Source organism: Amphiura filiformis, chromosome 12 (genome assembly GCF_039555335.1).
Source record: "Amphiura filiformis chromosome 12, Afil_fr2py, whole genome shotgun sequence".
Classification (NCBI taxonomy): domain Eukaryota; kingdom Metazoa; phylum Echinodermata; class Ophiuroidea; order Amphilepidida; family Amphiuridae; genus Amphiura; species Amphiura filiformis.
This window is the reverse complement of record NC_092639.1, coordinates 25,298,702-25,326,494: the sequence shown is the minus strand read 5'-3', so window position 1 is coordinate 25,326,494 and position 27,793 is coordinate 25,298,702. Positions and strand designations below refer to the sequence as shown.

The 27,793-nt window shown below is 36.6% G+C and overlaps 1 protein-coding gene across 1 annotated transcript in view; it reads left to right on the top strand.

Annotated features, from left to right (window-relative positions):
• LOC140165975 (probable E3 ubiquitin-protein ligase RNF144A-A) overlaps positions 1-27,503 on the top strand; it is a 60,629-nt gene extending 33,126 nt beyond the window's left edge. The window contains exons 4-9 of the mRNA XM_072189336.1: positions 685-745; positions 7,083-7,192; positions 13,450-13,571; positions 20,734-20,881; positions 23,073-23,162; positions 23,996-27,503. Of these exons, the coding sequence (XP_072045437.1) occupies positions 685-745; positions 7,083-7,192; positions 13,450-13,571; positions 20,734-20,881; positions 23,073-23,162; positions 23,996-24,136 (672 nt within the window). The 3' untranslated portion in view covers positions 24,137-27,503. The remainder of the gene's footprint in view (positions 1-684; positions 746-7,082; positions 7,193-13,449; positions 13,572-20,733; positions 20,882-23,072; positions 23,163-23,995) is intronic.
• Positions 27,504-27,793: the final 290 nt, after the last annotated feature.

Genomic DNA, 27,793 nt, shown 5'->3' with positions numbered 1-27,793 from the left:
GATAAATTGTTTAAATTATGTCCAATTTACAAAACAAAAGGCATATCGATCAGTGTATTTTGTTTAAGACATGCTTTAGAGCATTTTGAAAATGCCTCATGATCTAGTTAGTAACTATTTTCAACTGTTGCGATTTGGTCTTTCACAGCATCCTGCGAATGGTAATGAGCTTTGGCACAAATTGCATTGATCATTTCATATAGCAAGTGTGTAGAAGAATTCAAGTATCACATACATATACTTTTGCAGGTCCTGTGGTTCTTGAGTTACATTGTAAAGAGAGCTGAAACAACAACACTTTTGTAAAATGTACATAACTCATTAACAGGAATAAATCAAGCAAGTTTTCAAAGTGTATGATTTGTAGGATGAACTATTGAAAACATCAAGGTGTTATTTTTCAATAATATATTGATTTAGACAATGAAAATTGATCTTTTTGGCTGCCTCGACCAACAATACTTAGTCAACACTTAAGCCTCAGTTTTTCATGTAGCTTAACAAAAAAAAAACTGTACATAATTTGGAGCAAAAGAAAGAACAGAAAATTCTCTCTACTACTGTGGATTTGAAAATTAAATTGTGAATTTAATGTCAGCTGTCATTGAAGCAGTGGACATGTAGTTCATATAGACTTTAATCAATGTGTGCTTTCTTTTTCATTTCTTCCTGTTTTCATCACAGATCAAACAACTTGTTGGTGCTGATGTCTTTGAAAGATATAGAAAAGTCAAGTTTGAATTAGGTAAGTAGATTGCATAACCTATATAGCCACATAGGGATGGGTTGCATCCCATCAAACATCACACAAAATAGCCAGTAAAGTCACAGGCAGATAACAAACAGTGGACTAGTCCAACTGGCTGGCTCATGTCTGTCCAGTTTCATCGCTAATGACGACCATGTACAAACATGTAGTAAAGGAGAGGGGAACTATGACGCTTATAACCAGGAGGCTTGCATTTAATTGACAAGGATTGCTAAAACATTTCAGCCCATGTTGTGGTCACATCATAAGAAAAGTTGTACAAATCAACTAAAATTCACCCAAAAGTTAACTTGTCAAAATCAATTATAGAGGTTATTAATTATTTCATGTCAATTTTTGTCTAAAATTTTATGACACTAATCTTATATCTAAAATTAATTTCAAAAACATTAATTTCAAAAAAATTAATTTCAAAAAGTCCCAACTTACGCTGGCGTAAATTCACTGGCTTATGATTCTAAAATCCACAATGTTATGAGTCTTTACCAATTATAAACAGAACAAAGTATAACCAAAGCTAACCCCAAGCATTCTGCAAAGGAATATGGGAGCTGTCATTTGGCCTGTGACTATTATAATAGAGCATCAAAGTCATCTTGTTTTCACATCTCTTGTGTATTGATCATTGACGTCAAGAGAAGTCCATACTATGAACAATATCGTCAAATTATAACTTAAAATAACTAGGACAAATATATTATTTACATACATGTATGATGAGTGTATTCTTTAGGAGATGCATCAATGTTTAATGTTTGTTGTACAAATACAAGTTGGTGCCTTACTATTATTATTTTATTTAGAAAGATTCTGAAGCCAAATTTATTTTGTTAATTATTTAAATGATAACAGTTGAGTCCTCCCATTGATTTATTTAGCTAAAAACTCCATTCTTTCATTGGAGTCTTGCTGATAGGCCCCATTGACCAATTTCCCTGAGCTCCATCTGATCATTTCTTGGTGAATTGTTGCTAGAATGTCACTCATGAAGGACTTGCCCAATGTCCATGTATGGATATCCAGTGACATATTAAATTATTTCTGCAAGAAATATTGATTTTAATTAATGAGTAGGTCAATTGTCAGTAACATTTCATTTTTTTTTTAAATCTTGTCAATCTCAGGTGGTGTGCTTGATTTCCAAAATCAATTTTAAAAGATATGTGTGTGGCCTTTTTGAGATTTGTTTGCCTTGTCTACAACTTAAGTTTGAGCAAAATGTGACAAAAGTGACTGTTGTTTTTAAATTTGCACATTTTAGTCCCCTTCATTACAATCCAATATGGACCAATTGCATTATGCCAGACTCTAATTAGTCTTGATTCAAGCCTGTATCCACCCGCGGCCACATACTGTATGTTACGCGCGTAATTAACAGCCAACGAAGGTGATCGATTCTCTAGTAGCGATGGGGAGTGCTCAAATATACGGTCTTGATCAACCTGTATTAAATCTCTGAGATTCCAGATTTTATGTAGACTACCAAATATAGAAAATAATGAGATGCTGCTGAATATTCATGACTTTAGCTATTCAATCATGTACAGAGATCTTGTTTGTCATTTATTGTTTGAAACGTAAACACTCGTGCCAGTGACAGCTGTTTGGTATTGGAAAAACACAACCTTCTCGACTACAAGATTGACAGCGAATGGGCGGTCTGATCATCGTACAACCGTGAATGAAAACAGCATATTTCGTCAGTGCATTGGGTCATTTACATACAAACATTAATGAGCTAAACAAGTTGTACAAGACGGTCCCCGATCGTGGTTTGTATTAACAAACTGACAGTGCCAATAGCTGTGAGTGCGCTTCGCTTGCCAATGATGCTGCAAAATATAAATGATCAGTGTAGAAATTTAGTTGATTTTATTGGCCGTATAAAGCGGCTGGCCGGCGCTTGAGGAAATTAGCTGGCCATAGTATATTGAGACCGTCTTGAACAAGACTAGACTCTAATCTCTTTGCAATGTAAACTATTAGTATATGATTAAGGGGTACTACACCCCTGGCCAATTTTGTGCCTATTTTTGCATTTTTCTCAAAAATTATAGCGCATTGGTGACAAGTAAGATATGTATACCGTATTGTTTGTAATAAACGCCCTGGGGGGCGTTGCATTTTTTCCAAAAGGGGGGCGTTTATTGGAAGTGAATTGTCATTGAAAAAAGCTTGAAAATCGGGTTTAATTTCCCGATGGTGCTCCTATTAAAAGGAGGGATTTACGACTATACATGATGGCGGCGCCCACTGAAAATGATATTTTCGTGAGAATTCAACAAAATTACACCTGTAAGTGCATGGAATTAGTGAAATTCTACCATAATTAGGCAATGAAATGGATGGGAGTTGAATCATCACAGGTTTTGTCCATTCAATTTAGCGATCGTGATTGACATGACTGATGCAAGTTTTAAGCTTACCTACACGATATGCGATGGATGGCATGGAAATGCTTGCATTTTTGTCAATTTTTCACAGAAAAATTGGAGGGGGGCGTTTATTAGAGGGGGAGCGTTTATTACAAACAATACGGTATTATAGGGGCAAAGACTACAACTACTGCACTGAAAATTCAGCAACTCAAGGCAAGTAGTTATTGATTTATTGATCAAATATTGGTTTTCCCTCATTTTTGACTGTAACTCCACAACTGTACATGTTGTCTGTGCTGAAATAAAATTTCCAGTGCAGTAGTTGTAATCCTTGCCCCTATAATATACATATCTTACTTGTCACCAATGCGCTATAATTTCTGAGAAAAATGCAAAAAATAGGCACAAAATTGGGCAGGGGTGTAGTACCCCCTTAATATAAAGAATTTGATAGAATTATTCAACTTTCATCGGTAGTAGTTATTCAGATTATTGGCAATTAATATTAAATTAATGCGAGTCGTTAAATATTCAGTAAGTAGCATATTATAAAAACATGTCATTTTTAATTCAAACTAAAGAAATTGAGTTAGAGTGTATATTGATATGTTGGTGTTGGAAGCTATTTATTGATGAAAAAACAAAATCCATATTGATGACCTCATTGTGTAAATAATATCAATATTTGCTCTCAAGTTCTTTTGTTTTTATTCTGGGTTAGTAGTATCATGCCCAATAAGTTCACTCTGTTTAATTACGTAATTAACATTGTCTATGTGTCATCATTTATCATAAATCATTTGGTGGTTATTGTGTGAACAGGAAGCATATGAATACAAATAACACCATTAGGCGACAAAAAAAAACCCTGTCGATCAGCGAGACATTTTTGTTTTGTTTTGTTCACAAAAATCTGAAAAAATCTGAAGATTTGTTGCAATCATATTTTCTATAAATGTTCAGCCAAAATTAACCAATTTTTCCCAAAAATGCCTGATTTTACATGATTGTAGCAAATTTTTTTTTAAAAACAGTCTCCAAAACGCAAATTCTGGGTCGGTCGGGTCCGTAGATAAGGGTTGTTGTTGTTTTTTGTTGCCTTAACTCAAATTTTTATTTTTGTGCATGTAGTGGCAATATTTTGTTATTTATTGGTTAGAAAATGTGAGTCTGTGGTTAGACATGGATCCGTGGCTGCAAGTGTGCGAATCAGCTTTTGTCCTCATTTGAGGGTGATTACACAATGTACACATCCTCATCCATCCCCAACATCACACACACATCCCCCATGCACCCAGAGAATCAATTCTTGCAAGGATTCTCCTAAACTTAGTTTGGGAAAATAAAATTTGATTCTCCACACACAGTGAGTTAACTTGATTCTTGCAAGATGAGTGTGTGAGAACACAGATATTGAAACTGCTGGCACGGTTTCATGGCTCAGACCAGCACCTGAGCAAAGATATTGGTAACTAGGATCGCCGTCCATCAGTCATAGGGCTAGAGAGCTCAGATGGTAGAGTACTGGTCTCGCTAACCAGAGGTTGCCAGTTCGAATCCTGCTTCAGTAATTTGCTTTAAGATTAGTCATGTTTAAGATTAGTCAACATGTCACATTGTAAATTTAAACAAAATACAATATATTACTTTATAAAAGACAAACGAAGGATGTATTTTGTCACAAAAGGAAGGTAAATTTTTCGGTTACTCCTTGATGTAATTATACACAAAATTAGGGTTAGGGTTAGTTTAGGGTTAGGATTAGGATTATGCTTAGGTTTAGGGTTAGGGTTGGATTAGCTTACACAAAATACTTACATGAAGGATCTACCTAGAGAATACTAAAATGTTTTACAGGTTTTACTTATCTACAGTACAAGGAAAAAAGAAACCAAAATGGATGTTCAAGAAAATTGCCATCCACACTACAACCATGGCCAAAATGTGTTGGGACACTAATGCAAAACGTACACTATAATATGGCCTTATTTCCTTTATTATTAACGTGATAAAATGGAGGTTTCTTTGGTGTCAACCCTAAACCCTTTCCTAACACCCCAACCCTCCCCTTTCCCCACCAATCAATGTTGGGTACCACAAGGCGCGTGTGACCAAAAAAGTCGGATTCAACATTGATCGGGGGAGTGGGGGGCTTATTTACATTACCCTATCAAACCGTCCCAACATTTATGGCCAGCATTGTAGGTGCATGGCTTAGAACAACATATATTCAGTAATTATTGGTATTTCATTAACTTGATTGCAATGAGAATATTCATAGTTATTGTGATTATATAACAGGTGGTACAGTGTGGTGTAACAATTCCTTGTAGTCATTTATTTTTCACAATGTTTTTTTGCATAAAAATTCAGCCACCCATACATATATGTGACGTGTCATGTCAAAAGGAGACACCTTTGGGCAGGATCGTAAATGGAGAAATAGCCAAAAATCTGCCTGGGGTGCTTTTTTTCACAATTTGGGTTTGTTGCGAATTTGTGATCTAATTAATGTTAAAAATATTGTCTGATAGTTTCAGACCAGAATATAACTGGCATCTTGTATTTTTTGAGACATTTTTCAAGGTAATTCCTATTTTCAACATTGTCAATGATATTTTTGAAGGCCGATATCTCAATTTCCAATTTTATAATACCATAACTTACGAACTTAATATCTTCGCTTAGGAATGTCCGATTGCATCAGGGAAAATGGCGTTGTGGAGCAAAATATCTCTATATTTAAGATATGTAAAAACCTCAAAATTGATAACCTGCCCAAAAGTGTCTCCTTTTGACATGACACGTCACATATTAGCATTTACTAAACACATTGATGCATATTTTAGGTCAAATTTGGTACTTGGTACTAGAAATAATCATGTAGGGATGTGCTGCAATGTGCAAACATGGATCACATTTTCGACCATTTTGTGTATCAATGACCCCCTTTTTTCTAGGTCAATTTTGGTATAAATATGGATGGGTCATTTTTTAAAAATTACAATTAAAAAAAAAAAATAGCCCAATTATTTGATGAAATGAGATGAAAAGCAAGTGTGATGTGGATTGATTTATTGGATATTGATTTCCCTATTACATATATATTTAATTGTATCGTATGCCATTTGAGCAATTTCATCAAAGATAGATTAGCCTACTGGATTTTTGATTGTTACTGCATGTATTGGGCTATTCCATTTAAAATCTACACTGCCCCTGTGGAAGAATTAGCTCGTCTTCCACAGAGGGAGTATGAGTTTTGAACACAAGAGCAATTGGGTAACTTCCATTTGTAATACTCACTCCAGTTGCATAAGATATAGGTAAAGTCATAACATAGGGAGTATGGGTTTCAAAATGATTAACCCTGACCAATTAATCTGATAAACATACTCCCTCTATGGAAGATATTTCCAAAATCTTCCACAGGGGTAGTGTGGATTTTAACTGGAATAGCCCATTATCACTTTGTTCAAATAGGAAACATCCAAGTCCTGGAATTGTATGCATGCATGTATAAATCACATCAAACAAAAATTAACGACCTGGTTGATACTGTTCAGGTTGGTTTACCAAGTTAATAATGCATAGTTAAAATGGTCATATTCACTATCATTATGACAGAAATGATAGCAATAATTTGGTAATAATGTCATATTATTATGGAAGTCTTGGTTCATATTCTATCTTTTGGACACATTTGGGAATTGAAAGAGCAATAGAAAGTATATTGTTTTGTACATGTACATGGGCAAGGTCTTAGGTAGGATTTGAAGGTTTGGGTGTGTAAATTCAAAAACCTGGGTGTGTAAATTAAAGATTTGTGTATATTAAAGATTTGTGTATAAAGTATAGGCCATGTGGGCAAAAACTAGGTGTGTATTTAGGTGTGTAAAAAACTGAATGTCTTTGATTTCTTTGTTCTTTTTCAGAGGTAGACTTGGATCCCAACAGAACATGGTGTCCTGAAGTAGGATGTGATACTATATGTCATGTGTGTTCAGGTGATCCTGCTAAGGCTAAACCTGTGCACTGTCCAGCAGTAAGTATCCCACAGAAATAGATCAACTTTCAAAGGAAATAAGACACATTATTACTGGAAAAAATCAACAAGTACAAAGGGATATGTCAGAATGGAAAACATACAAAACACAGTAAGCTAACCTTATGCTATGGCTTAAAGGTCCGTAACCCGATCGACAGCATCATCCCCGATTTTTTTCATTGTTGATGAGGTTTTGGTATCACATAATAGATACTATTTTTCTCATTACTATCCTGAAATTTGGCGCTCCAAGTCGATGTATTTCGAGAAATCATGAATCACAGCGGTTTTACAGGTATACCAGTTTGTAAACAATGGTAAATACTTTGGAATTCTGGGAGGAATTATGAAGCGAAATATCAGTCACCGCAAGGCGGTGCGCCGTATATAGTTATGAAAACGGCAGCGGTAAGCGTGGTGTGCTAAATAGCTCAATTGACTAGCGTTTGTTTTTTACCGAGGTACCGGTTCAAAACCCGGTCTCGGAAGGGTTTTTTCCCTCTCCATTTTACCCAAACTTTTTTTATATTCATTTGAAATGTACATATTGCAAGGGGAAATGTATTTTGTTTCCTTTTTTTCTGAAACGGTACGAAAAAAACCCATTTTCCGTTCAATACGGGCCGGGCATTGTACAGCATGTCAGCATTCGTCATTGCCTGCCCAGAATGCAATTCACGTATACCAAGGTATTGGATTGCAAATTTGGCTATTTATTCACATTTACGCTGAAAATGCTCTCGTTTTTTCACAAAGCAGCATAAAGGAGGCGATATTTGATATTATTATGTAATTTTAAAGACAATCCATATCCAAAACCAATAGGGTTACCCCCCTTTAATAGCATTTGTCCCCGGGCATTTGTCAGGCTGTCCAAGTTTGTGATTGCCTGTCCAAAAGATAGATGGATGGCTCACTAGGACTCTGTATTCCAGCCTGTATAAGGGGGATGTCAGCCATGGAGGAAATACACGTACCCCATATGACAGGGAGGCATGATTATCATTATCCCGTATCTAATAGATGCATAAAAATGTGAATACCATATTTTCTCCAATAGTCGCCCCTCTTGTGAAAATGCTGATATTTCCATGCTATCTTGTGTAGTACATGTAAGCTTACCAAGGTGCACACATGGTTGCTAATGGTGTCGGTAATTGGCGAAAATCTGGTCATAAACCCGGGAGTGAACCGGAAGTCATCGTTCCTACATTCATAGTTCATCATTTCAGTGTGAGTTTTAAGCTTACATGATTTTAACAGGAATTATCGTTCTAAAATGACCTCTAATAAGCGCTCCCTTTTGGAAAATGCAACGCCCGAGGGTGACTATTCGAGGAAATACGGTAGTTCAGTGCAAACAAATTCATGAAATAAATATTGACCGAAGTATTTCTTACAGCTTTTCATTCACAACAACATATTTGTTTTGCCTGTGGGGTATTGTTTTCGGAGAGTGTTTTACATCAAGGCTTGAGGCGTTTACTTTTTAAGTTGCCCCAAGGCATGTTTATTGAAGACAGCTTAACTTTGCTGTGTTGCATTCATGATACAGTAGACAAGATCTGAAGACTTTCATAAGTATTGAACAGTCATCACCTTAAATAAAGGATGTACCGGGAGGATGTAGCAACTTGCTTGTTTTGCTTGGTGTAAACACACAGGAAAATATACCAGATATAGTTTGATCAGCTCGTAATCAGCAGGCCTTATATCATCGTGGATTAAAGCAATAATGTGTGATTTGCATAAAGAATAGATTCTTATTTAAATGTTTGTTTAATTCACTGAGAACATTATCCCCTTTTAATTTCGAGCCAAACAAATGAGGTATAACGAAAAAAATTGCGATTCATTCCAACGCCTACAATGTGTGTACTTACTTAATACAAAAAGTTAAATTTTACTGTTATTAAAGCACTTCAGGCTTAGTCTTTTACGTGGTATTTTAGTATACCACTGGGCATTATAATTATGCAAAAAGTAGAAATCCGAGTAAAATTGAGGGCGTCGCTGTGAAGCAAATCACACATTATGGCTTTAATATCAATATATTTTATTTTGAGAATTGCCTCGTGACATCTCGTCGGAAGCATCAGAAATTATTAATTAAAGTCCTATACTTTGTCTACTTTATTTAACACATAGATCAGACAGGACCAGGGTTCACAGTTTATCGCGTTTTCGCGTCCAGGACGCTTTTTGAACTCACTGGACCCGGAAAAAGTAAGATTATGTAACCTGAATGGGTTCAGCAGGCTGTGCTAGAAACAGGAAAAAATCCCATCCAAGAAATAGAAAATATCATCATAGATCGTCATTGTGCGATAACCCAGCTGAATCGGCTCACTTTTTATTCATAAATTACGGTACATACAATTACAAAAATCGCTGCAACATGATACACACCTCATCGCTATTTCATGCACAGATATTTGATCAGCGATACAAGGGGAACTGTGGAAGAGGTTGACTTGCCATTTTTTTATCGGATCGTGCAAATATTATGTTACAATAAAAATGTCAACAAAACCATAGAACAGGGTCAAAACACGTTTTTGCGGTAGTTGTATAATTCAGCATACTTTAATATTTATCGTTTGCGCCAGTACTGAAAATACATTTCCGGGTGTTTCTGAAGTTTCGTACATAAGTACAATTTGGACCCACAAAAATCAATTTGGGACCCGCAAATTTCAACTAAATGGGATCTGAATGGGTCCAGCATAAAAAAGTGGACCCGGTTATTTGAGAGCAAACTGTGAACCCTGGACAGGACCACTGTATCGCTCTTAGCGTGGGTATACTTTTTGACGTAGTGGTAAAAGCCTAACAATTCCTGTCGATTACAAACTGATCAAAGTATAGCCTTAGTTAGCTGATACAGCTAATCGGAAATCTTCGGAAGTTAGTTTGCAAAGATTACTGTATACTGGGATATTTTTGTTGGGTTAAATTTTTTGTGATTTTATCAATTCTGGACTGTTTAACTTTCAAATACATTCAAATTACGTGTGTAATAAATATACTTTCGGGATTGATTATTCGTGGTTGCCTGTTTGACCCCGAAAAGCACGAAAATTAAACCCCGCGAAAATTTAAACTAAAACATCATAACAATGACACATTGGCAATATAATGTTTGATGATAGCGTGACGTGGTAAGATTTATCACACACCAATCATGTATCGCTTTGGTCTTACCTAGACACAACCATCGTATTGAACACAGTGTGTGGTCAAAATAATACGCACCCAAAGTGCCAGAAATTTATTGGTTGAGGATCTTTTGATGGTTGCGTATCATTTTTTGTCTGTAAAAAGTTCTGATAAGGTTTATTGGGAGAGGGCCACTCAGCCCATTTGATAAGCACCAATCATTTTTCGCTTCACTGCCAAAGGAAACAGAATCAAAAAGAATAAATTGACAGCTCTAGCAAAAAGCCATCCCCTTGAAATGAATTGACCAATTTGATTTTCAGTCTTTGTGTCAAGAGAAAAGCAAATATTGGGTACAATTTTGAAGCGTTATTGACGCATTGTATAGCATGCAGAACATTTTTGTGGCATTTATTTTATTGTTTTTCACTTAGTTTTATTTAGCATTTGAGCTACACATTAAAAGTTAAGGACCCAAAATACTTTTGCAGGCTTTAAAATCATTTAGTTTGTGAAGTGAATCATGAAAATAAAGTCACACAAAATTTGCTGCTAAACTAATACAAAGTGATTGATAGCACAAAGTGAATAGTGCGTGCATATGCTAAAGGAGTTGAGCACTCCGTGTACGCTCAGATGAGCGAGGTCGCCATGTCTATCGTTGTCAGCTGATTTCAAGTACGCACAGAGGGTATATACCTCCTATGCTATTCACAGTTTGGTTTTAAACATGTTCAAGGGCCAAAGACACATAGGAGGTTTTTCCTGCCCATGTAGAATCTCAATGACTCTCATCTGCCTGGGCATGGTTCAAACCTGGCCAATATGCTTGTACACTGATAAAATGACCTCTGTATATGTTGGGTGCAAAAACTCATACTACACAACTTGAGGTCAACTTTGAGCTATGATTACATGACTGGCAGTTCTTGAACTCTGCCACAGGGAATGAGGCCATTGTGGCTCATAGTAGTACTGATTAAGCCAATATTTTTGTGTACGCATATTTTCGCTGTTGCAAGGTTCACTAACATTTTTGCAAGGTTTGATTTCATGGTTGTAGATTTCTTACCAATTTAGTTTCATTATATAAGCTTCATTATCCTGCACATTCGCAAGGTGTTTAATTCACTGCATATGTCAAATCACAAAATTCGCGAAATTAAAAACACCTCAAAAATTTGGCACGTGCACTATACAGTACTTCAGGATTCAGACAGGAAGAGCAATGTCGTCAATGGTTATCTTTCCTTGAATTTGGCAAACAACGCACGTTTGTTGTAAATATGGATTTGGTACAGTTTATTGCTGATTTTATTTGACTCGCACTGAAAGACGAGCAAAGTCTTTGTTTTGTCATTTGTTGGGTGTGTTTTCCCCTTCTTGAAAGTAGGGCTTAAGTACTTGATTTGGAGCCAAAAGGGGTCTCATGGTGAACTCTGCTCAAAAAGTCAATGGAATGAAACATCATGACATACAAATGCATTACAGAGACTAAACCATGACAACTCATCCCCAGAGAGGTTATGCGGGTCTAATATTATACAATTTGAAGTATAGAGTCTTAGAAACTGATTCCTGTGCAAAATGAAAGTAGTTTCATTGATAGGGCTTCATTGATGTTTAGGTTTGGTCCCTTATTGGTATGGAGAATGAAGAAATTTGTATGAATCAAAGCAAAGCACATTAATATTTCATATAATAATATCAAGTGGGAGTATTCATTGCCAAGCGTGATTCATGGACACACTGTCATTTCCAGATTCAAACAATTTAGAGTTGCATTGATAATACTGCACATTATTTTTTGGCCCTCATATAAAATTTGTATTTACAAACCTTTGTTATTTACACACCTTTGTGTGGGGCCACATAAATTACGAACCCCGTAATTCAAGTTGTACACAAAATTTAAAATTGCAAGTAAATTGTACATAGTGGTTACCCAAAAGTCCAATTGTTTTTGTATTGTGTGTCTTCAAAATGGTGACATTGATTTTGATTTTTGATGGCAGAAATAGTGTTATTTTAACTTGAGAACCATCAAGAACCAATCTAACGTTGCCACTTAATATTCAGACACATGTATACTTTGATCAGCTCATAATCGGCGGGCCTGATACATGTAACATCACGGATTAATATCAAAATATTTTATTTTGAGAATCATCTTGTGACATCTCGCCAGAAGCATCACAAGTTTTTAATTCAAGTCCTATTCTTTGTCCATTTTCTTTAGCACACAAAATATAGACAGACAAACTATACAAACCAAAATGAGATGGAAAAAAAAAAAGAAGGAAAAAACAGTTTCTGGTAAATTGTAAACTTGTAAGCGCAGTGATTTTAGTGCACTACACACAGGCATAAACACAAGCCTCTGCACACTTAACTATGGATAGATACATGTATGCTAGAATCATCATGAACATTTGAAAGTCTGTCTATAAAAATTTGTGCCATATGGACTGGGTGATTAGTTTGCCACATTAAATAGTAAATTTACATACATTGTGTCGTCAAAACTAATATGTTATATTTTATTCATTTATTTTTGAAATCACATGTTCTAAATGGTAAGTGTGTTGACATGCATTATTGTACCCCGGCCCCCCAACTCAGCCCAAAAGTGACAACCATGAGAGCTTTACTAAATCTTTCAAAGACCCCCTTTGCAATGATTTTTCATCAAATTTACCCCCCTTTTTCATGTAAAATCGAGGACAAAATTTGGCCAAAAACAACCCCTTTTTTGTGGTTTTCAATGACCAGAATTTCAAACACCCCTTTTCAATGGCACTAAAATTACCGGATTGTCAAAAGTACCCCTTTTACCCAAATTTCACGGACAGTGCAAATTAAATACCCCCTATTTTGCCAATTTCACCGTCAAATTTCGCGGGTAGTCCCAATTAAATACCCCCTATTTTGCCAATTTCGCGGTCCTTGCTACTGGTAAAAAGATTTCCCCTTTTCCGCGCTATTTGGTAACTCTCATGGTAGCCAACTTTTGTGTTGAGTTGGGGGGCCGGGTATTGTACCTACACAGATTGTGAAACGAGTCATTAATTCTCTTCTTTCCGTCATCTTTGCAGTGTGGCTTAACATTTTGCTCAATATGTAAGTGCCAATGGCACGCCAATCAGACGTGCAAGGAATTCTTGGGCCAGTTTGCTCCGAAACCAGGGTCCAGTCAACAGGTTCTTGAAGCACTAGGGTAAGTTGCTTATACTTGCTACTTGATTGGTTTCCACAGAAATATAACTGCAGGGTTCAACATGAAGGGGTGCCAGTCAGGAGAGTACAGAAGGGCACAGATCACATCTTCAAGCGAGGAATGGATGCAAGCATATAGTATCTGCCATGACACACACACACCCCCACCCCCCCCCCTAGTGAGCTGACAAATTGTGTGTGAAAGGAGAAGAATCATTCCCTCTGAAAGCTACCTGCTTCTTTCATGTTGTCCTTTCCGAACAGGGTTGAGTTAGACTGCTGCCCTTATTTGTCAACTTTCTGGGTTTATGACTGAGAAGCTTATGTGTTAAAAATGTGTCTGACTTTTCCAAGAGTTTCTGGTAATCTGACCAAGAAAAGATTCTGGAAACATAATAATGATAAAATTGGATGGTTTATTATCACCCAATACAAAATTGATTGGTCTCGACTACGTCTCGTCCAATATTTTAAAACTCATAGCTCGACCAATAAATTTGTGTATTGGGTTCAAACCGTCCAATTTTATATCAAACTTGGGCCATAGCTGCACTATGGGAACTATCCTGTTATGGTGGTGTTCAAGGTCACACTCTGAGGTCATAGGTCATTTGAGGTTAACTTGTAAAATAGACTGAAAATGGTGTTTGATGTTCTTTACCCATATCTTCGGATGACCTATCTGGGACCACCATCCTTATTTTTTTAAAACTTTAATATTTCGGAGGGAGTTTCCCTGGTTGAATGTGTATGGGGATGTGCTACAGATTTGGGGTACATTTTCAGTGATTTGATGGGGGAAGGAGATGTCACTCACATTTTGTAAATCGGCAGTATAGAGATCTGTCACATTTATAAATCTATTTATGGATGCACTATACAATGTGTGCATGTTAGGTAGATAGTTATAAGTCAAAAATTCAAGGAATGAAAACTGGTGAAGCCTTATGTACGGGACCTTCCAGCAGTTATGCAAAATGCCATGTGATTACCAGTGTAAAAAGAAGCAGAAATACATGAATCTTAAACAAAAAGGAACAAGGTAAAGCACAATGGTTTTGTGTTATTGCACTATATAAACATTTCTTTTTTTACAAGTACTCTCAGTACGGTTGTAAAGGACCAGATGAAAAAAAAAATCAGCATAATGTAAACATGGACATTGTTTGGATACCTCTCCATGTGATAGTTATGCAGCACTAACATAAAGTTAATTGCTCACAAGGAAAACAGTAGTGGAACAAGTCTACTAATTTGGCACTGCATACAATACACAGTAGGATTTAAAGCTGTCTAGGTCGTACATGGGTTAATGTTTCCTTAAATATCTTAATTGATAGAATTTGTAATCTGTTGGGACAATCACTAGAAAGTACAATTGTTTAGATCTTGGTTTCTGTGACATTGAATCTGTAATCAAGACAATTGCTTCATAAGATACAATTTTATAGTAAGCTTGGCTTAACTCCGGAATACCCTCTGCATCTTGTGTGTTATGTGCTCTATTCCACTAAAGGTCCGTTCATACTACCACCGCATTTGCGATGCGTTGCCTTGCGATGCGGTGCGTTATCGTACTGCAAACTACTGCATTGCGATATCGCAATGAAGTTAAATACATTTTAACTTGGAAATGCGACGAGTTGCGTTGAGTTGCGGCAAAAGTAATCAATATATCGGCATCGCAAAGCAACGCATCGCAAATGCGGAGGTAGTTTGAACGGACCTTAAGTGTACAGCACAAACGGTTTAACATAATTATTCAATCAGTTTAGTGCAACATCATTTGTGAGATTTTAAAGTTTTAAAACAAAATGAAACTATATGGACATCGTTTTAATGGAAGTTGTAGGGAGTGAATGTGGTCGTATTTGGTAGATATTTAAATTTCAAGTGTAGTTAATTAAGCTGATGGGGCGAGTAATTTTCGAAGAAATGCACAGAGACCGTTCACATCAATTCTTGCCTCCCCCTTTTCCACTGCACAAAGTGCCTGAAGGCAATGTGCATGGTAAAAAGCATAATACAGTATTCAAACCATTTCAAATATTATAGGAGGAAGGAAAGATGAAATTGGAAATTAATGCGGTGCAGAAATTCCTACTAAAAAACTATAAGTTGCAGGAAATTACAAAAAGTATTTTTGTAAAAATAACTCCATTTCACATTTTTACCTTTCATTTAAAACAAATAATCAATCAATCTATAGTACAAGTGGGGAAGTGGTTGTCAAGATCCTTCAATTACAAAGAAACATTGATTCACAGAAACAGTCAAGGTGAAATTGGGTACATGTACATTTGAGCAGTTTTCCTACAAGTGAATAACTACACAAAACCTTTGTTTGACGTGGGTCCAGACCAGTGGCGTAACCAGACCTGACCTTGTAAAAATGTAAAAATTCCCCAATTTCTGATCAAAAGTTGTAGTATTTATGCAAGTGGCTTGTCGCAGAGCATTACATGGGTGGGGTCCAGTGTGCGGAGCCCCGGAAATTCCTGGTTTTTGACATATAAGAAGCTAAAAAAATCAGTGTTTCAGTACAAATTTCACAATGAAAGTAGTATAGATTTGTTTGAAGCTGTACTTCCCTCTTTTTTCTTTTCTTCTTTCCCCTTTCTCTTCCCTCTTTTTCTTTCCTTATTCTCTTTTTCCTTCCCCTTTCCTCTTCTTTCCTTTTTCTTTCTCCTTCCCTTTCTCTTCTTCCCTCTTTCTTTCCTACAGGGTGTCCCAGAAAAAATTACCGGCGAATGAATTTGGACGTAAGTCGAGAAATAGACATCAGAATCCAAACATCTAAACATCAGCGTGTAGCCCATCTTATTCTGCATCCCATACGTCAATTTTACTGGAATCGGTTCACTGATTGCAAAGAAATGAACGATTACATTTATAACGCATGCGTCAATTCACTTCATTCCAAGTTTGAAAGAAAGATCATTCAACACAATGCGCACTATAGTGGTATTAAACTGTCAATGGGCTTCATGTTTTGTTCTGTGAAATCCTTTTCGATCTTTTAAAACAATCTGTTACAGTTTCTTGCCAAACATTTAATTAGGTTTTGTTCAAATCTGAAAACCTGCACGATATTGAAAAGCTTGCATGTAAGATGATGCTCGGTACTTGTAAATGTCTTTTTTTGTTAATGTTGATATAAATGTTGCATAAAGAATTATTGCATAAAAGAATTCCAGCTGGCTTTAAAACATTCTCACACACGTTTAAGTCTTTGGAATATTTCGTAGAAATTGTAATGCTTTTAAATCTTTTAAAATTTCAACATTAATGTACGCTGCATGGTGTCAAAAATCACACGTAAACTGTAAGCACTTGATCTTTGTCATTCTTGGCTCAAATGTTCTTTGGAAAGTTAAAATATAACATTATTTGCACTACCTAAAGAATTAAAGTTGGAAAGTTCGCAGACATCAAAGTTTTCTCGTACAAACTGTTATTTATCTTCAGTGAAAGCATGAATAACATAACACCGCCGGATTATTAAATAGACAATATGGACTAAATTTATTGAGATACACAAACTATAGGAAGCGGTGAGCGAGTATGAAAAGAGCGCCTGTGATCAAACTTGGAATGAAGTGCATTGATGTGCGCATTATGAAATCGTTAATCTCTTCGCAACCAGTCAACCGAATCAAATAAAATTTTCGTACGTAATGCAAAATAAAATAGGCTATACACTTCATTTTAAATTGTTTGATTCAGATGTCTACTTCTCGACTTATGTTCAATCTTATTCACTCGGTAATTTTTCTGGGACACCCTGTATTTTCTCTCCTTCCCCCTTTTCTCCCTTCCCTATTTTTTGCTCTTCCCAGTTTTTTGTGTGCATACATTGTGACATGATACACAAATGTGTCCAACATGTGTGTAATACATGTACCTGTATCAGTGCTTCTAGACAACTGGCAATCAAACATGTTTAGATTGATCTCTCTCCCACACCACTTACAATTGGCGTATTCAGAAATAAAACATGTTGCGGTGACATGACACCTACATGTACTGTATCGAACCAGTTTCTTAGAAGCTATTATTTTAACGCCACCATTACAAAGGATGTGATTAATACCAAGAAAGCAAGAAGTGGTATAAATAACTGTAATGAATATGGAACAAAAGTGGCCTGCACAGACCAGCATCAATTGATCTATTAATGGATGGCATTTGTAAGGAGGTCATTTCCTTTTCATTTATGGCTGGTAATTAGAAAATGTATATATCCAGAGGCGTTGTTTACAAATTGGTTAGATCTTGCTTGAGATGCTGTATACAAAATTGTAGATGCTAATGATCATGGGGATGTGCTACAAATTTGGGTTGCATTTTATGACTTTTGGTATATCAATAATTCATTTTGTTGGCCTTTTTTTTTTTTAATGGGTAGGTCTTTTTTTTCAAAATTTTCTCAATTTTGCCTCACTGTAGCCAAAATTGTATAACTTTGCAAAAATTGTGTAAAATTTGTACAATTTGTGTTAAAATTTATAGCAGAGATTTAAAAAAAATTGATGGGCCCAAATTTCTTGTAAAATTGTTATATTGATGGTTCCCACTTTCATATCCTCAGCTGCATTCTCCTTACCCTTACCCCTGGGCCAATGATTTACTAATTATTCTAATCCATGGCATACCTAAAACAGTTTGAGAGTTATCCACACAGTGTTTTGACAATTGGGCTTTAAAATAAATGATAATACGAGCATGGTTGACCTAAATGTTTGAATCTGACCTTTTACAGAGAACAACAGCACCGAAAGGGGTAAGAGAAGTAATTAGCATAAGACTCATTAGCATATCTGTATGCATGATGGGTGAGACATTTACATGGTATCTATCTGTTGGTGGTTAGTCAAGGGATGGGTTCATGGCAGATATCAACCATGGGTATCTGTTTGTTTGTATTTGTAAACTGCAAAACAACTTATTCAACTTTAATTTTAAGTTGAATAAAATATCACAAGAGGTTTTGATTAACTTAAAGTCATTATATACAATCATATACATGTAATACAATGTATGAAATTTGTTATTTTGCTCAAACATGTTCTTTTCTTCTTTTTTATTGTTGTAGATGTTTGAAATGTTTGAAAACACATGTCCCAATCAACTATATTTATGAGCCCTGGGGGAGGGTAAAATTGGGGGGCAAGAAATTTTGGGCGGGCCGAAAGGGGGAGGCAAGCAATTTTTTGGCAAGCCGAGAGGGGGGCAAGTGATTTTTGGCACACATTCTTGGGCGCCTTTTAAATAAAACGCTCTAAAAGGGCTTTAAAAAAAACGTACGGAAACTTTTTTTCCTGCTCGCTACGCTGGCAACATGTATATAGACCATTTAAGGTTTGCAAATTGGGATCCCCAAAATTTGGCATGTTCAAGGGGGGGGGGCATTTGTGGCGGGCCGAGAGGGGGGCAAAGTGATTTTTGGTGGGCCGAGAGGGGGGGGGGCAAGCGATTTTTGCTCATAATTATTGCACAGCCCCTAATTGGAATCAGCCAAATTTGTTGAGGTTTTTAGGTCTATAGAGCAAATTTTGACACAATGCCATGCAAACATTACATGTAAGTTCCCCATAAAGCGCTTCATGTTGAACGGCTAAAATAGCAAACAGGTTTCTTTCACTTGAAAAACTTTGTAATTTTGGCTTCAAATGGACAGAAACCCTTTCCTGACAGTTATTACTGATTATTATTTCAGCATTTTGAGTAAAGAATAACATAACAAAATTTGATGGAAATTGTACATTATGGCTTTAAGTTGCTACAAATGTGTTGTTTAGGTTACTTGACAATGACACAGAGATTATATTTTGTGATTATTTCTTGGAACAAATTATTGAGCTGGCTTTAGTTTGCAAAGAAAGGATGAAAAAAGTATTTTGCAGTTTATTTGTAATGTCAAGGTGAGAGTGTTTTAACATCTTTGTGTAACGGTTTGTGTGGGAGGAAGATTACTGGAAGGGAGAAGCATTCAGGGTGTTAAATTTGCTAGTTTGTTACTTCATGTCTTTTATTTTGATATACATACAAGTATTTTTGTAATAGATTGTAAAGAAAGAAGGAAAGAAAGGGTAGATTAATATGTGCAGTAAGGCAAAAAAAAAATTGTTTGTTTGTCCACGTCCGACTGACCGTGTCTTTTTTTTTCTGGCATCAATGGGACATCGTATAAAACAGTGGTTAGTATCAATTTAAAGAAAGAAAATGTAAAGAAAATGAACAGTATAACATGCAGAACCATCTCAAGAGTTAAACCAGTAAAGTGCTGTGCGTTTTGACTTACCGACCAACTTTTTCATAAGCCTCTATGGACAAACAAACAATTTTTTTTTTGGCCTAAGGCTAATGAAAGTTATTTGTTGAATTTTCTGTCGCCCGCCCTGTGCCCTTTTTCATACCACGTCAGAATGTCATTTGGCAGAAATATTCATTATTTTGTCTTTTTTTATTTAATGTGGAATATATTAGTTGTTTTCCGACTTTTGATAGTCTGTGTATAAACAAATACCTCCTGCATAGAGGTCTATATGTGACCAGATCTGCTCCAATCAGACAGCAATAATGAAACTGAGATATAGGCAAAAAGAGAGAAGAAAAAATACAAATAAAAAAAAAAAAAAACATATAAAAGGAAAGGTTCATAACTTTGCAACCAAGTATTCAAGAGATCTGGGGATTAAACATCAGGAAGTGTAGGTACTGAGCAAGTTAGTAATGGCAGTAACTCAATTTTCAAAATTTCTGACTTTAGCTTGAGTGGATCAGATCGGGTCACATATTCTAATTAAGCTATAGTGCTATAATAGTAATCGCCAAACAAATACCTCCTGCATAGAGGTTTGTACATTTCCTTAAAAAGCTTCATACGAGGAAGAAATATTTGCATGCATGGAAATTTTGTGAATCAATTGCACTCTTGAAATTCACAAAGTTTTCATCCAAATCAAGGATTATGTGATTGTTATAGATCTGGAGTCAATTTTGATAACAATTGCATTCTTATTAAATCCATTCTACTTGTAAAAACTCCAAAAACACCATGATGGTACTGATCTCTAACATAAATATTGTATAGAAGAGTTACGATGCATCCGTTTTGCATGAATTTTGAAATTCTCATTCTTGTTTTTGTTTTTATGTAGATTACCACAAGTAGATGAAGATGAAGATATCAATATCAAGCGATGTCCGATGTGCCACATTCCTATTGAGAGGGGACGGGGTTGTGCACAGATGATGTGTAAGCGATGCAAACATGTCTTCTGTTGGTACTGTCTAGCCAATCTTGATGTAAGTACATAGTGCAGAAGATTCACACACACACACACCCCTGTTTGTAAATACCTCCAAACAAGGACCTCAACTTAACGAGGATCTAACCGCGGACTCACACACCTGTTTTTAATCGACACACCGTGGACCTCACACAGACACACCAGACAACTTGCTATCCAACTGTGACCCATCCTATACCCCCTATAGGGGACCTATCTTATATGCATATTTGCATCATTTACGTCATCCTGGTCATAGTAACAAACCGAGGATGTCCTCGTTTGGATGTGTGTCCTCGTTGTATGGTGTGTATCCATATGTAAGTCCTCGTTTGGAGGCATTTACAAACACGCACACACCCCCTCTCGAAAGATCCCCAAGTGTGGAGTGTGTATGACTTTCCAACCGTGGAGTTTCATACACCCACATTCTAACAGTGGATTTTTACACACAACAAATCTGTAGATAATTGAATGCTACATGAGGACTTTGTATTACAAAATAAGGTGTGTACATTATACCACCCTCTGTAGCACAAAGACACTGAAGCTCCATGGTTGCAATAAGGCTCCACATCTGATGCAGTAAGCCAAATAATTAAGGTACCAGTTGTGTTCACCTCTGTATATCCTAAGTAAAGTATATCAAAATTAAAACAAGCAGCCAATACCTGTACTCTTTATCTCTGATTTAAGACCTCATTTGTTGAAATTGGTTGAGAATTAAAGAAACGGTGACCTAAAACCTAATGAAGAAACAAAATCAAAAGTTGCACTTTTGTGTTCTAATCAATGAAAGCATGACGCTAGTTTTAACATGCGAACCAATGCAAGCACGGCGTTAGTGCTTTTGTACGCAAACGCTTTGTGTACAAATCAATAGGGCATGCAATGCATGGAGCAAACTGCAACTTTTAAATTGGCATCTTCCTTGGGTTTTTGGATCGTCGTGTTTTTATTTCTAGAACAATTTCAACAAATGAGGTCTTAAATTCGAGCTAAAAGATGCAGCTATTAACTGCTGGTTCCAAGTATGACATATATGTCTTTAGAATATACAGGGGGTGAACATTTCTGATACCTTAATTTTTTTGGCTTACTGTATATGTGTACAGTATGCACACCTCCACAGTTTGAATGTGGATGCAAACGCAAGCAGTTTCTGCAGGCAATTCTAGGTCAAATGAGCTTGTAACCTATCTTGATTCTGTAGCTGATCCTGAAGTGTTATTTACCCAGTTATTTACTCAATTGGAATATGAAAAATAACACTTGTAAAGAAGTACTGCAGTGACTACCTCTGAGAAGCTCTCTATCTGGTTTTCATCTGCTGAGGAAATATTAGGCACAAACCTTGAAAACTACTATGATCACCTCATAATATGTGAGAATTATTCTGGTTTTTGTTACTGCGCGTGTCAATAAAGTCCCAACTTACGCCGGGGTAAATGAACAAAAGTGCATGTCGGTAACGAAATACCGTAAAATTCCGTCTACAAGCATATATATGCCTCTAAACGAGGTTTTTTTGACACAAGAGACAAGAGGCAGACACTCTCAACAAGAACGTTATTTGGAGTTTGACCAACTATATTACTGATAAAGGCGGCTGTACAAACATGTATATTTGTAAGACCAATCTATTGCAATGTTTTTGAGAAGGGTATTGGCCTTTCATATCTTTCGTTTAAAAAACCCCTCGTTTAGAGGCATATATGCTTCTAGACGGAATTCTACGGTACGTAAAGGCCAGTTTGCTAAATGCTGCTCCCAGCTGTGTGTACGCCATGCTATCAATCCACTATGTTTTGAGTCTGGCCTATCATGAGCCGACCATAGTATAGAGATAATTCAAAGAATTTCAGCAGCAATGCAGACTGTAAATACAAGCTTTTGTCAGAAGTGGTTCTGCCTTCTTCAGGACTGACTATAGTCCGTCAAAGTAAATAGACCCTCGGAAACTGGAGGTATGAGAATAATTATTTCAGTGCAATGCGTGTTTAAATGCTTCTTTGGCGCGCTTAACGGCTGTGATTTATATTTCTGCTAAGCGCGGCGCGCTCATTGTGCGTTATGCGTTTTTTAACACGCAGTGCGTAGACGACAAAGTATCAACCCCGATGCCACAGATTTGGTTTGTACTTCTAGGTTGAAGCAGTATAGTGATGTTTATCTTATACATGGTTTTGTGTGATCTTTTGTTTCAGGATGACTTCCTACTGCGTCATTATGACAAAGGTCCGTGCAAGAATAAGCTTGGTCACTCTAGAGCATCTGTTATATGGCATAGAACACAGGTAAGTGGCTTCCTACTGACAACGGTCCATTTCAGTTTTTATCGCACCTTAGTTGTAGTTCAGCATTATAAATGTCCTGCATCCACCTTGCAAAAGGTACGGATAAATATACACTAAGTACCTACTGAACTATTTAAGAAGAAGAATAAGCTGAGTCACTCTAGAACATCTGATATATGGCATAGAACAAAGGTAAGTGACTTCCTACTGAGTCCTTATGACAAAGGTCTAACATACAAACCTCAAATACTGAAAGATGATAAATATCTGATATGCAATTACTTGATGATCTGTTGTGAAATAGTTATTTCATTCCAGAGTTGTAATATTTACAAATTACAGCAAAACAACCTGAATATTAACTTAGTCAACCATTTAACTTTCCAGCATAGCCAAAAAGATCTTTATTGAAGGATAGAGTATTCAAAACCTTCTGAACCTTTATGAATGTTAAGTCAGCAGGCCGGTTTTCCGCAAGTCACTAACTTGGCGGTTGATCTCTTTGGCTAAGCTCAGTATTCCTTCACAATTTATTCTTTGCACTAGTTTCATAGCATATATTTCAAGAAACTTTAGAGAGGGGTATGAACATTTTGTGTACTTAGGGATCTTCCTGAAATGCCAATACCCATGAATGTGCCAGGAGTACAAACTCCTTCCTGGGTGGAAAACCTTTGGTTCAGATCATCCGATCTTAAATGGGAAAATTCCTAGCTCTGTCCTGCCTCTTTCCTGTGTCAACACATTCAGTAATAGCCTCAATCATGTCTTTTAAACAAAATCATCAAAGAATATTTAATGCAAGACTTTATCTCCTTATTATTAATCAACAGGTTATAGGGATTTTTGCGGGTTTTGGGCTACTACTACTCCTAGCATCTCCTTTCCTTCTCCTCGTAGCACCATGTATCCTCTGCTGCAAATGTAAATGGTGTCGATGTTGTGACGAAGAAGATGAGCTTCCGCCAGCATAACCTTAATGGATCACTCCCATACAGCCAGCTCAGACTCACTGCAGGGATCAACTGTACTATGTTGTCAACACTTGTTCAGAATTTATCTTTCAAATCTTTGCACCAGCTACTGAATGTTGGAATGTGTAGTCTTATCAACAGACATTATGTTGACAGGTTACAACCAATGAGATTAGACCCAAAGAGTACCGACTACGAATTGCCCATGTTGGTTTGTCACCTATGGAGACCAAAAAAAGTGTAACTCCGGCATTTATTAGCAAAAACCCGATATCGAACGATGAGTTGAGCATTACAAAGGTTTGAATCAAAGTTTACTGGGTGCATGAGAAAATAATCCAGGGTTACACTATATTGCTCTCTATGAGTGACAGGTAAACAACAACGGAGTCTGTACTCTTTGAGCCTGACCTCTAAGGTCCATATGCACAAAACAAGTTAGACCAGGTCAAACTTTAGACCTGGTCTGGCTATGGAGATTAGTCATGGAGAAGGAACTTTTTGGTGTTTACATATCTTATTTTATAATATTGTAGAGGGCAAATACATGTAGCTTAATATTAGATGGCTGCAGTTTAACTTTTTGACTTTGCTAGAAGTAAAGGAGGAAAATAAAAAAAGGGAAAGAATCCCTCCCTAATTCTAACCTCTGTGGTTAGATAAGGTCTAACGTTCGACCTGGTCTAACTTGTTTTGTGCATACAGACCTAAGACTACAGATACTGGATTTCACAAAGGGCATTGCAAAAGATTGGCAGTTACATGCCTGTCTTACTCAAGTCTGCAACTTGTTGAACAGATGGATAAGTTTCATATACTTGGTGTAACTGTTTAAATTTAAGATTGAAAGTGGGGTCACTTGTTTTTAAGAGGAAGGGGTATGCAAAAGCTTCCTTGAGTCACCAAGTTTCAGCTAGCACTTAATGTGGAACATGCGGGTCATGTAAGGAGGTTAGAATTTTGGATGAACAAACTTGTACGCTCTACCCACTGGATATGCCACTGCTGGTTACTGTTCTCAATGTTTGTTGTGCAGTGATTGCTTGGAAGGTTTTGATATTTTTGTTCAAGTAAATCATTCACAGACCAAGTGTAAACTTTTAAGAATGCTTAACCTGAACAAAAAGTGAAAGTATTTGGAGTAAGAAGTTGTAACTTGAAACTCTGAATTTGGGAAGTATGTTCAGTGGTGCAAATAGGACAGGTGTTTTGATCAAATGAACATGCAACCTACTCCCTAACTTGTAGTTCACATGCTAATATTAAGCCGTACTTTTTAATTATATGCTTAGGCCACGGAAAATTAATTGTTTTGATAGGGTTCTCTGCTACTCGAAAAGTATGGTTGGCTGGTCACACAAATATTGTAGCCATTTGTTTTGGCGTCCATCAATGTCTGGGATACTGTTGGTGGGCCATCAATTGACGAGATGGCGTTGCTCAAAGTTACTTTTGGGAAAATTGCAACCATGAACTTGTAGCGGAAGTAGATTTCATGCTAAATTGCAGATTTATATTTAATTTGTGGAATATCTACAGTAATAAATATCATCTCTATCAACTTTTCTATTCTCTCTGAGACCTCAAAATATTTTGGGTCGGGTGAGAAAAGGTTGGTCAGGGAATCGAACCCTAACCATACAATTAATTTCCCACAGCCTTAGTGGTGTTGATCTTGGGGTCAACTGGCTTGTGGGACTCATTTGCACCACTATGAACATGCTGTCACTGGGCTAATATACTTTTGGCCCTTGAACATGGATAAAGCCTTTGTAGGTATAGACTTTATATTGGAAGAGGTTGCTTCATCCATGTTCAAGGGCAAAAGTACATACTAGTACATACAGGAAACACCTCATATTTACTTTTGGCCCTTGAAAATGGATAAAGCCTTGTAGGTTTAGACTTTATATTGAATGGTTTGCTTCGTCCATGATCAAGGGCAAAAAGTACATGAAGTTTTTTCCCGCCCAGTGACGATGTTGAAAATGATCAAACCTTTTGAATAATGAATGTGGAAAGAGGACATTGACAAGGTAGTTGCGCCTCACTCGGCTGATATTTGACCGGTATATAGTACAACATGACATCTTTCATACTATTGTTTACTTCCCTTGCATTTCAAGGGTTTTGTTTTACTTTTGGGTTGCCTATATATTTTGTATCATGGTGTTAAAAACACTGTTGTGTGTTGGCATTAGTAGATAGATATATTATATAGAACATAAATATTTATAATGATATATTTTCTGCACTTGATGTGTATTGAAAAAAAAAAGAAAAGCTGTTGTGTAATATGCTTTGTGAGGCAGTTTAGATGTATTGAAGAATATCAGATTATATTTATATGCAGAGAGGAATATCTGTGAAAATCTGAGCTAATTAAGTTTATTTTTTGTGAGCCACAGGTGTCAGCAGATTTTCCAAACACAACTTAGTGCAATTGGTAAAAATGGCATTAAAATTATGGTAAACAAATTTTGCCTGCTCATGAAAGAAATAATGCATATTATTGCCCGAAGGTGAACTGGAGACAGTGAGCCAATTATTTTCCACCAAAGACCAGTGGTCAATGGAAAATAGTTGACCTCACGGTCCCCACTCTCCAGTTTACCAAGTGGCAATAGTTTGCATATTTTCTCTGATAATGAGCAGTCAATTTAACATTCATACATGAACATATTCCTGCCAGACCAAAATGTTCTTGCATGTGCGGATGAAACTTTTCTGAACACAGAATTAGAGAAGGAGAACCCGGACCCCCTATACTGCCACATACAATAATGCCGTCAGCTATGGTGAGAAAATTGGGGGTATTCTTGGTATCGTGTGCAGGTCACATCAAGTGCGTCTACCAATTTTGCTCCATCCCTGTATCAAGATGGCGGTCAAGTCCTGCTCTCCTTCTCTAATTCTGTGTTTCTGCATGAAGAAAAGTGAATGGATGCGAGCAAAAAACGCGATCTCGCTTTTAACGCCGTGATTCTCGCTATTAACCAATTATCTCGCTTTTTTAAAAAGTTTCCAAGCAGTGCACTTACTTAAAATGTTGCTTTATGCCATAAAAGTTCGCCAAATTCCATTAAAATGCAGTTCCAACTTCGCCAAAGTTCAGAATTCAACAGCATTGCAAGCACAAGGTTGAGTGAAAAAGCCATCCTTTACTCAATAAAAACTGACATTTCATTTCAAATGAGTTCAAGTTAAGGCCAAATATCATTATATTTATTGAATTACTGGAATATTTTGACTATAAAACATAATTCAAGGTCAAATTTGTGTCACTTTTTTCTTCGACATCGGCCGGCCGTCGGCAGGTTTGTTATTTACATCTAAACATTGTTGAACAATAGAGGGCAGCAAATTTTTCGGGGAAAATCTAGCTTTTCTCGCTTTTCAAAATTTTGGATCTCGTTTTTTACTTCAAAAAATTGCGTTTTTTGCAGGGGGCCTACCTATATGATAGTACAATGGGCTATTCCAGTTGAAACCCATACACCCCCTATGGGAGACATTACCTTAATCTTACACACAGGGGGTGTAGATTTCAGATAGAGTCACCCATTTTGGTAACTGCATTTGAAATCACACTCCCATGGAAGATTAAGGTAATCTTTTCCATAGGGGTGTATGGATTTTTACTGGAATACCCAATAA